This window comes from Panicum virgatum, chromosome 3K (assembly GCF_016808335.1).
Source record: "Panicum virgatum strain AP13 chromosome 3K, P.virgatum_v5, whole genome shotgun sequence".
Taxonomy (NCBI): Eukaryota; Viridiplantae; Streptophyta; class Magnoliopsida; order Poales; family Poaceae; genus Panicum; species Panicum virgatum.
Window position 1 is genome coordinate 44,948,468 of NC_053138.1, and position 11,447 is coordinate 44,959,914.

At 53.6% G+C, this 11,447-nt stretch overlaps 1 protein-coding gene and 1 long non-coding RNA gene across 2 annotated transcripts in view; both read left to right on the plus strand.

Annotated features, from left to right (window-relative positions):
• LOC120699315 lies at positions 1 to 6,930 on the plus strand. Its single transcript, XR_005685367.1, has 2 exons — positions 1 to 583; positions 6,337 to 6,930. It is a non-coding gene; the product is annotated as an uncharacterized LOC120699315 (long non-coding RNA).
• LOC120699313 (probable pre-mRNA-splicing factor ATP-dependent RNA helicase DEAH4) overlaps positions 1 to 8,019 on the plus strand; it is a 30,047-nt gene extending 22,028 nt beyond the window's left edge. Inside the window, exons 14-16 of the mRNA XM_039983278.1 lie at positions 6,946 to 7,103; positions 7,522 to 7,697; positions 7,789 to 8,019. Of these exons, the coding sequence (XP_039839212.1) occupies positions 6,946 to 7,103; positions 7,522 to 7,697; positions 7,789 to 7,936 (482 nt within the window). The 3' untranslated portion in view covers positions 7,937 to 8,019. The remainder of the gene's footprint in view (positions 1 to 6,945; positions 7,104 to 7,521; positions 7,698 to 7,788) is intronic.
• The last annotated feature ends 3,428 nt before the right edge of the window (positions 8,020 to 11,447 follow it).

Below are 11,447 nucleotides of genomic sequence, written 5' to 3' on the forward strand. Positions count from 1 at the left end.
TCTCTAGCTTTTGTTTTATCTTCAGTCCTTAAATCAATAATAAAGAAGATCCCTTTGAAAGATCAGTGATAAAGTAGATCAGTTCTCAAATATGCTCAGTGCTGATTAAGGATGCAAGTGGTGAACCAGTGCATAGTATTGGATCAGCTAGCTAGTTCATTTTTATCCCATTTCTGTTGTTTGTTTCGAGATTTGGATTAGTTCAATTAAATAAGTTTTGTGTTGACCGAATGACCCAGAGGAATCAGAACTTGCATCCCTAGTGCTGACACTATTTATGAGCTTCCTCTTAAACCAATTTGAAGTTTCAGTTTTGATTTATAAGGGTGTTTCAATGCTGCAGTTTATGAAGCATAGGCGCGCACTGTTGATCAATTATTTTATTGAGTCTAGGAGACTAGGTTTTGTTAATTTGCTTCGACTCTGAAGGCCAGCATGGAAAAACCAAAAGGCTTGTATAATGCAACTAAGGACGTGTAACAAGTGTTCTTAGGAAGTCACCGAGAGCTCACTTTAGTTGTCCCATAAATCAGTTTTTTATTTATTACACGAGGTTTGCTTGCTGCTGAAATGTAAGCACAAGGTGTTAGCAGCTCAATTTTCACTCTCATTGGGCTGAGAGGATGACACTCAAGTTGGGGAAGTTTTCTGGGTTTTTCTTCATTCACACTCACAATGCCATGCCATCCAACGGGAGGGGTGGCCACACATATATACAGCCAGCCAAGGGGCTGCTAACTGCTGCTGTCCTACTAACTGCAGCTGTCCTAGCAAACTGAAAAACAGTCCAAGATGCTGTCCTCTAGGGGCAGCACAAACCCACTGCGTGCTGCAGCAAAAAAGGAGATGCTGCAGCCTCACAAAGACCAAGAGTACAAGACTTATTCCCTTCATTCTCCCCCTAAGCCTTGTGCATCGTCTTGTGGGAAAGTTGGACCATCCCGGTCCTGGAGCAAAGCTCAAGGAACTTGATCCTCCCAAGGGGCTTGGTGAGCAGATCCGCAAGCTGATCCTTGGTGTTGATGTAGCTCGCCTTGATGCTTCCTTCCTCCAAGCAGCCTCGGATGAAGTGATACCTCACCCGGATGTGCTTGCTCCGTTCGTGGAAAACGGGGTTCTTCGCCAAGGCCAGAGCGGACTTGCTGTCCACCCTGAGCTCCAGTGTCTCTGCCGAGTAGATCACCAAGCAGTCGAGCGAGCCAGAGCGCCTGAGTCGACGCGGTGGAGGCCGCTATGTACTCGGCCTCGCAGCTGGACAAGGCCACCACCTGCTGCTTGACCGACTGCCAGCTAACGAGGCACTTGCCGAGGAAGAAGAGGATCCCGCTCGTGCTCTTGCTGGTGTCGATGTCGCCGGTGTGGTCGCTGTCGCTGTACCCGACGAAGTGTGCCGCTCCAGGGCACCTCGGGTAGTGGAGACCGTGGTCGAGAGTCCCCGCAACATAGCGGATGATCCTCTTCACGGCCTGCTGGTGCTCCGTCGTCGGTCGCTGCATGAACCGACTAACGTAGCCGACAGAGAACGCCAAGTCCGGCCGTGTGTGGGCGAGGTAGCGGAGGCTCCCCACAAGGCGCCGGTACTGAGTAGCGTCCACCTCCTCTGCCGTGCTGTCACGGCTCAGCTTCAGCCTCTCCTCCATCGGAGTGAGAGCTGGGTTGCAGTCGGTGAGCCCAGCGAGCTCGACGATGCGCTTGGCGTAGGCGGTCTGTCGAAGTGTGATCCCGGAGTCGTCCTGGTGCACCTCGATCCCCAGGTAGAAGGAGAGGCCCCAGGTCGCTCATCTGGAAGGTGGCCTTCATCTCCTCCTTGAACGCCACCACCTCCGCATCCTTGGTGCCGGTGATCACCAAGTCGTCGACGTAGACACCCACCAGCAAGGCATTTCCGCCATTGCCCCGCCGGTAGATGGCCGCCTCGTGCGGGCTTTGCTCGAAGCCCATCCCCTTGAGCGTGGAGTCCAGCTTGGCGTTCCACGCCCTCGGGGCCTGCCGCAAGCCATAGAGGGCCTTGCGCAAGCGTAGCACCTTGCCCTCCTTGCCGGGGATCGCAAACCCCGGCGGCTGGTGCACGTAGACCTCCTCCCTCAAGTCGCCGTTGAGAAACGCCGACTTGACGTCCATGTGATGGATGTGCCAGCCCTCCTGGGCAGCCAGCGCAAGGAGAAGTCGCACGAACTCCATCCGTGCCACGGGAGCGAAGGCATCGTCGAAGTCGACCCCCTCCTGCTGCACGAAACCTCGTGCCACCAGGCAAGCCTTGTGCTTGACGACGGTGCCGGCTTCATCCCTCTTCAGCTTGAACACCCACTTAAGGGTGATCGCGCGGTGACCACGAGGGAGGTCAGCAAGCTCCCAAGTGCGGTTCTTCTCAACCGCGTCCATCTCCGACTGCATCGCGGCACGCCATGCCGCGTGTCCCTCGGCCTCTGCGAAAGAGCGATGCTCGCCGTCGTCGCACGCGAGGTGCAACTGCGCCTCCAGGTCGTGAGGCACCAGTCCCGGCACCGACTGATCACCGAGAAGGTCCTCCATCGTACGGTACCGCAACGGCTCACCGTCGTGGTACGCGTCGACGCGCTCCTCGTCGTGAGAGAGCGGAGTAGCGAACTCCACCGGACTGTGCTCAGCACGAGCAGGTGTCGAAGTAGACGTGCCCGGAGTGGCTATCGGTACTGGAGTGCGCGGCTTCGCCGGCTGTGGTGGTGCAGCCGAGGAACTCGGCGCAGCCGGAGTCGTAGCTGAAGGGCGTGGTGCCGCCGGTGTGGCGGGCGCCGTAGTCGGTGGAGGCTCGGGGACCGGGGTAGGCACGCTCGGCGAAGAAGAGCTGGCTACTCCCCCAGCTCCCTCGAAGTGGACGTACTCGACGGTGAAGTCGCCGTACGTCGGAGTCGAGCCGTCGTCCACCGCCTTGTCCCACGCCCATCCTCGCCCTTCGTCGAACACAACGTCGTGCGTCGTGCGCACACGCTGTGTCTCCGGGTCGAGAATGCGGTAGGCCTTCGAACCCTCCGCGTAGCCGATGAACACTCCCGGAGTGCTCCTATCGTCGAGCTTGCCGATGTGGCCAAGCTCCTTGGCGAACGCGAGGCAGCCGAAGACCCGCAGGTGGGAGACCGTCGGCTTACGCCCATGCCAAGCCTCATACGGCGTCATGCCGTCGAGTGCCTTGGTGGACGAGCGGTTGAGGATGTAGACGGTCGTCACCATTGCCTCTCCCCAGAAGACAGCTAGCATCCCCCTCTGCTTAAGGAGGGCCCGGGCCATCCCCACAATCGTCTGGTTGCGCCGCTCGACGACGCCGTTCTGCTGCGGGCTGTACGACGCGGAGTAGTGGCGCTGGATGCCCTCATCCGCGCAGTACGCCGTGAACTCGCCGCCGTTGTCGGTGCGCAGCACGCGCAACTTGCGGCCGCTCTCCGCCTCCGCAGCAGCCTGAGCACGCCAGATGGCGTCCGCAGCCTCTCCCTTGCTGCCGAGGATCATCACCCACATGAAGCGGGAGAGGTCGTCGACGAGCAGTAGGAAGTAGCGCCGTCCTCCTGGTGTGACCGGTGTCACCGGGCCACACAAGTCCCCGTGTACGAGCTCGAGCCGCTCCTTGGCTCGGAAGCTCGCCTGCTGGGGGAAGGAGTGTCGCTTCTGCTTCGTCAACACGCAGACGTCGCAGAGTTGCTCCACGTGGTCGAGGCACGGGAGGCCTCGCACCATCTCCTTGGCGCCGAGCCGCATCAGGGTCTCAAAGTGGAGGTGCCCAAAGCGCTCGTGCCACTGCCATGCCTCGTCGTCCCTGCGAGCTGCAAGACAAAGAGGCTGGGCCACCCCGACGTGGAGGATGTAGAGGCGGTTCTTCCCTCGAACCACCCTGGCGAGAAGCTGGCGACGGTGGTCCCAGATGCGGAGGACCTCGCTGTCGATCACCACGCGGGAGCCGCTCTCATCGAGCTGCCCAAGGCTGATGATGGAGTTCTGCAGCGCCGGGATGTAGTAGACTCCGGTGAGCATCCGGTGCTCTCCGGACTTGGCGGTGAAGATCACGGAGTCCACGCCCTTGATCTCCACGGCGGAGGAGTCCCCGAACCTGACGAAGCCACCTACGTCGACGTCCAGGTCGGAGAAGAACTCCCGCCGCCCGGTCATGTGGTGCGTGGCGCCGGAGTCGAGGTACCAGCCATCGACCCTGTCGTCGTCGGAGCTGTTGCCGAGGAGGACTCGGGCACGCGGCTCGTCGAGGTGGAGTAGAGCGGTGGCAGGCGGTGCCGCCGGATGCGGCTCCATGTCCCCGTGGAGTAGGAACAGAGCTGGCTCGTCATCCGGTTGGGCCTTCGCGACGTGGGCTTGGCCCCCACGCCTCCGCTGCGGGCAGTCCCTGGCCCAGTGGCCGGGCCTGCCACAGTTGTGGCAGACGTCGTCTCGTGCCGCCTTGGGCCTATCGGCGCCGCCGCCCTGAGCATCTCCGCGGGCGCCACCCTCGGCGCGCCCTCGTGCCCCGGCTTGGGCACCTCCGCGCCTCTTTCGCGGCTTGCCGCGCTTGCGGCCGCCAGTCAAGGAAGAGGGCTCCCCCCTCCTCCTGTCACCGCGCCGGGCCTCCCACTGCTCCTGAGTATGGTGGAGATTCCCACCGATGGAGATGACTCCCGAGGGAGGCTGTGGCTCGTCGCTGTCGACGACCTTGAGGCGACCTATCGCCTCCTCGATCGTCATGGTGGAGAGGTCCAGCAGAGACTCGATCGAGCGAGCGGTCTGCCTGTACCTCTCGGGGACGCAGCGGAAGAGCTTCTCGACGGCTCTCTCCTCGTCGTAGGTGTCGTCGCCGAACTGCACCACCTTCTGCAGCAGAGTGTTGAGACGGAGGGCGAAGTCATCAACATCCTCACCTGCCTTGAAGGCCAGGTTCTCCCACTCCTTGCGAAGTGCCTAGAGAGTTGTCTTGCGGGCGCGGTCGCTGCCGATACGTGCCGCAGCGATGGAGTCCCAGGCCTCCTTGGCAGTTCGCTTCTTGGAAAGCGTGAACTGCACCTCGGGCGGGGCTGCTGCGATGAGAGCATCCAGCGCCCGTCGATCCTCATCGTAGTTGACGTCGCCGTACCGGACTGCCTCCCACATATGCCGCACCTGGAGCTTCACCTCCATGACTGCGGCCCACTCGACGTAGTTGGTCTTAGTGAGGGTGGGCCACCCACCACCGGGACCGACGTTCCTGACCATCGCCTGGAGGCCGTGGTAGCTGGGGGCGCCGTTGCGCGCACCCCAGCCAGGAGCGCCGCCACCTTCCTGCGCGCCGCCGCCTTGCGCGCCGCCGCCAGGAGCGCGGCCTCCGCCGCCGGGTGCGCGTCCCCCTGGACCGTCGCCGGGCGCGCCGGGCGCGCGGGCCCCTGGACCATCGCCGGGCGCGTCGTCCTCCAGGCCGCCGCCGGCGGGGTGGGCTGCTGCCCACCGCGCGGTCCGCTCCCGCCCTATCTCCCTCTCCAACTCCTCAAGGTCCCGTCGGCGGTGGTGTCGCCGGCGATGGAGGCGATGAGGCTGCCGCGCAAGGTCTCAACCTCGACCTCCGCCGCACGCGCTGCATCCTCCGCCGCCTCTGCTTCCACCTCCGCCCTGGCCGCCGCCAGCTCCGCTGCAGCCAGCCTGGCCGCCCTCGCCGCTGCTGCAGCGGCGAGTGCCGTCGCTCGCCTGCGCTCCTCTGCCGCGGCGAGCTCGGCATCTCGCTGACGCCGTGCGCTCGAGGCGACCGAGCGCTGAGACGGTGCGTCGGACATGGCGCGGCTCCAAGGGGCTGCTGCGTGGAGAAGACGCAGCCTCAGACGATGCTCGTCTGCTCGGGTGAGGATGGTGGAAGAGGGGCTGCTGCAGGTGCTGCTGCGCTAACTGCTGCTGCTGCGCTAGCTGCTACTGGTGCTGCAGTAGCTGCTACTGCTGCTTGGGAGGGAGAAGAACAGGAGATATCCAGTCTACAGGAAAGTACGGCCCCGATACCAGATGTAAGCAGCTCAATTTTCACTCTCATTGAGCTGAGAGGATGACACTCAAGTTGGGGAAGTTTTCTGGGTTTTTCTTCATTCACACTCACAATGCCATGCCATCCAACGGGAGGGGTGGCCACACATATATACAGCCAGCCAAGGGGCTGCTAACTGCCTAGTCTAAGATGCTCCTGCTGTCCTAGAAAAGTAGATGCTAACTGCTGCTGTCCTACGAACTCAGCTGTCCTAGCAAACTGAAAAACAGTCCAAGATGCTGTCCTCTAGGGGCAGCACAAACCCACTGCGTGCTGCAGCAAAAAAGGAGATGCTGCAGCCCCACAAAGACCAAGAGTACAAGACTTATTCCCTTCACAAGGTCAGCCTGTCAGATATTTAAAAAGAATATGCAGAAATGTGATATATGCGAGGAGGTGCATTGGGCCGTCATCCCTCATTGACATCCCAAGATGGTCATGACACAGGGATGGTCCTGGGGAGCTAGATGGGTACTGTATGTTACAAGCATGATCGCAAGAAGCTGCCAGTGGCAGCGGAGATGGTGTGCGGATGTGTGACACAGGAAAGGCCTGCAGGAGTCAGGATGTGCGCATGGAGGAAGGGTCGTAAGGAGATGCCGCCTAGAAAGAAAGTATCCAGCGGAAGCATGAAGGAGCATATGCCTCATGTGGCGAGGCCTGCAGGAGTCAGGATGTGCGCAAGGAGGAAGGGTCTTGAGGAGATGCCGCCTAGAAAGAAAGTATCCAGCGGAAGCATGAAGGAGCATACGCCTCATGTGGTGTGATGCTGGCCATGTGGAGCATATATATGGAAACTGGCCATTATTTTTTATGCTGCGTCTTAAGTTGTCAATTAATGGGATTACTCTAACTTGCCCATAACTTTTAATCTCAAGTTATCCTTGATCATTATGGACATTGTGGAAAAACGGGCAAGTTGACTTGTTTTTTTTTAAAAAAAAATCTAGGTCCAACTGATGTTCATGCAAGGAAAAGCCGGAAGAATGACCCTGACTATAGAAAGTTGAGGAGAGCTCTCTGTGTAGGATATGGTAACCAGCTAGCTGAGAGGATGCTGCATCACAATGGGTACCATACTGTTGGCTATAGGGCCCAACTTGTGCAGGTATTGAATTGTGTAATTTCTTTGTCAGATTTAGTTTGTTGTAATGTTATAGCTTCCCAAAAATTAAGGGGTAGGTGGAATACTCATGAATCATTTTACTTAGACTTGTAAGATCAGCACCACCAAATTTGCTTGCTTTTTTATCCCTTGTTTTTATTGGACATAGAAACCAAAGAAACTGCAAGTAGCTACATAAAATTGTTTCTTAGGGTGCCATGTCTTGAGGCAATGCTGCTTAGTAATGCTTTATTGCAGAGCATACTTTAAGATCACATAACCACAATCATTTATGATTATTTGTGGTATGCCATATAAATGAAGCTACTAATGGCATAATTAATCTCCTTTGATGAACAAATTCACGAGTTTTGTTCACATTGTGTAGTTTGGGAATTTGAACGGTGAATTTCTTTTGCAGGTGCATCCATCTTCTGTACTGGAAGGTGACGAATACGGGAAGTTTCCGATGTATGTTGTTTATCATGAGCTGATAAGTACAACTCGTCCATACATGAGAAACATTTGTGCTGTGGACCAGGCCTGGGTTGAGCCTATATTGAAGAAGCTTCAGAAATTAGATGTAAACCAAATAAGGTATATTGACAAGTTTCTAAGTATTATTTCTGAATTCTTATCCAGCCAAACATTGTGATAGCTAGTGTCAACGTTATGTATCTCATTGCAGTGGTGGTTCAAGTGAACCGAAAGATTCTGAACCTCAAGATAAACATGTAAACGTGCCAAAGAAAGCTGTTGATGTTCAACAATCTGAGGTGGACAGTAAAATCCAGGCAGCTCGGCAGCGCTACCTTGCACGAAAAGGCAAGAAATGACACGTTTTCCTGATAACTCGAGGCTGCCTTGAAGCTTCTCCGGAAGATCATTTTTCCAGTGACAAGTGGGGGTGGGTGGGTGTGTTGGGGGGGGGGGGGGGGGGGGGCGGGGTGATACTTGCTTCTTTTCGATGCCGGTTATTGATGGGGTGGCAATGCACTACCTACCGGTTGAGTTCTTTGGCTGTATCGGATACACTGAGATGTTGCAGAAATTGTGTACAGCATACAACCTATGTGAAATTGGGAAGCTACTTAGGAAACTTGTAGGATCATTTCGCTCAGGTTTTTGGGCATGGAAAAATTAGGAGGCTATTTTGGCAACTTGCTGAAGACATTTTTTTCACCACTACTTTTGGCCGCTTAGTGCTCTTTCTCACCTATAAGAGCTTTCCGGTTGTAATTTCTTGTGCACAAGCATACTAACGTTTTTTTTTTTGCTCTTGGAAATGTCTGCTTGGGTAAAATGGTTAGAGCATCAACAGATTACTATTTTCTCTTCAACACCAATAATATTTTTTTTACATTTTTAGTAGCAATGTTGTAGCACAAAGAATAGTGTGGAGGAAGGAATTCCCTACAATTGAGTAGGAAGGAGTTGTGTTTTGATGATCATAAAAAAAAAATAGTATTGGTGATGGAATTGGTAATTTGCTGGAGCACCTCATTACCAAAAGGATAGATTTTTGGTATCAGGGAGAGCGCTGAGTAATACACTTAACAGCCTGACGCAGTCATGTGCGAACAAGAGCGCTACCAGCATGAGGCGATGAGCTCCTCTTGTCCCGTCTGCTACTCACGAAGCTGCACCAGTGCCGCGCAGCTGCATTGTGCTCAAAAATTTCAGCATAGCCGTAGACACGGGCGACTGTATCATACTCAATTATCAGTTTGGGATAAGCTGGATGAAGGAAAGTAAGCGTGAGCTCAGACTACGGCCCAAAATTCATTGATCAGGACATCAAACTGGAGCAGAAAAATTCTGAAGGAATATCAGACCGGTGCTCAAGCCAGAGCTCCAACAAGCTAGATCACAAAAATCAACTTGCAATAGCAATGGAGGCAGAGCTTGTTGTCGATAAACACGCCTAGAGATCTGATCCGTTCTCTCCCGTGCTGAGTGCCAACAGTGATGAGACACCTAGGCGAAGGACGCAGCTCGAGCGGAAGTACTTGCCTGAAAGGAAAGAGCGTGGGAAAGGGAGGTGGAGGTGGAGGAGGATGACTGTGCGGGCTTGCGCCACTTTCCCATGGATAAAGGACCCACAAAGGTATGCAAACTGACATATAACTGCCAGGGCACCGACCATAGGCTAGAGGGCCCACCTGCCAGTGACCTAGAGAAAGATGAAGGTGGTTGGAGGCCATGTGGAGTTGGCCGAGCTGACCTTGGCTCCTCTATCAGATCCGAGTCCACGTGACTGTTTATGTGGCATGTATATTCTTAGAATAAGAATAGAGTATGTCCTATGCTTTAAACTTGTTTTAATATACTCGGATACGAATAGGAATAGTTGGTACAAAAAAAAACTACCCGGATAGTGTCCGAGTACGATTTCTCAGCTCGTATTTGTCAACCCGTCGCCCGGAGCGCACCGAAGCTTCCGTTCGCCTGATGCCGTCCAAGTGTGAGGTGACTACCCAGTACACAGCGAATCCGCCGCTGCTGCGCTCATGACTTGGCTTTCGGCTCGTTAGATCGGCTCGGCTCGGCTTCTTCGCATGCATTGATTCACCGTTGGATAGCACCTGGACGGCAGCAGGGGCGGGGGCGCAGGGAAGCTTTCCCTGGTGCCCCCTGGTTATCCGGCCTTGATGTCTGACCCTGTAGCACAAGTAACCCCTAACCCTCTATGCCCATAATAAATTCAATTTCTAGTAAAGATTGCTGGTAGTTGATGGATAAGAAAAATCTCAATTAACTGAAAAAGAGTAAAACTTTTTAAGAAAATTCCCTATTTACATTCTGTTAATTGAATCACACAAATAGTAACGTGTGGGCTGTCCTCACTCTTTTCTGGGCTAAAACGAAATCACCTTCAAAATTCATAAAAACTTTTTGTAAGTATACAACGAATGGAGATAAAATCATTTCGTATAAAAATACATATGTAGCATTTATAATATTAAAATTAAAATCCATCAAAGTAGGCTAAATCTGAAGATTATCCAAATTTTTAGGGCACAAAAATACTTTTAAAAAGTTATGCAAAAATACCTAATATTCAGAGTGATTTTTAAAAAATTTAAAGTTGTTTCACAAAAATTAGCCGTCTATTTCGTTGTACACTTGATATCCACCCCTATACCCCAACCAGTCCAAGCCTCCAAGGTCGGTCAGAGAGCTGAACCAAAAGGTTCATGCGATTATGTTCAAGTTGAAATTTTCCATGACCAACATGGATTGAAATCTTTTCTAAAACCTAATCCATTGGTAAATGGAGTAACGGGTGTTTTCAACTATTCTTCATGTTGCAAATCGAATGAACAATGAGAAAGAGACATGAGATGAACAGTGAATGGATCAATTCTATATTGATGATCTTAGTACATATTTATAGGTAAAGGTAGGAGGGGGCACCGCCAGCGATGCCGGAATCATGGGCACCGTTGTCCATCCCCCACGACCTGCGAGATTTGCGCGTTATGCGGTGAGGGAGGACAATGTGATGCTAATCTCGCAGAGTTGATTCAAGAGGTTTGCCCGATGGAAAAAAAAAACTCATAAAAGAAAAGAGTTCAATGTGATGCTAACAGACTTGATTTTCAAGAGGCACTCCCCTTGAATCTTGCAACTCTCCAAGCTGCCTCATACCAATTCCTCGAACACTTTTTCAAATGAGGAGGCTGGTAGAGATTTAGTGAAAAGATCTGATGAGCACCCGTGAGGGGAAACCTGATCTTCCGAAGAGGGAAAATCTGGGTAAGTCGATTATTGGGAAACCTGATCTTTCAGTGAGGGCAAATGGGTAAACCCGAGTCCACCATGGTGGCGGTTGGCAAGTATAAGAACCGAGGGGGGGGGGGGGGAGGACTACAAGTGTTCGGGGGTTGCCCTCTATGCCTAGGACGCTCCTTTGATGGGCTCAACTGGATACATGGCCCGTTGGGCCAAATAGGATGACGCATCACCATGGACAGAAAGACCTGTTGTAAAGAAGATGACGACTGCACCCAACTCCGAATAGATATCATATTGTGGTTGGATCCGTTTGAAAGTATGCTCGTTAAGCTTTCCATGAAGTCCTTGAACACCCCAATTGGAGTCCGAATGAAGTCCTGATCGTTGTCATAAGTTGGTGCTGTCCTATTGTCCGAATTCAGTCCACGTGAAGCCTGATAGTTGCCGATATAATCCAGCACAAGGATTGCCCAATCTTCACGACAGTAGGTTCAAGAACAAGGATAACTTTGTTACGAAGTAGCTTTATACCTGCAAAGGTTGGATGCGACCAAGTGATGGGGAGAGAGACACCGAAACCTTGAGGACTTCGACTCGAACTCCAATCGA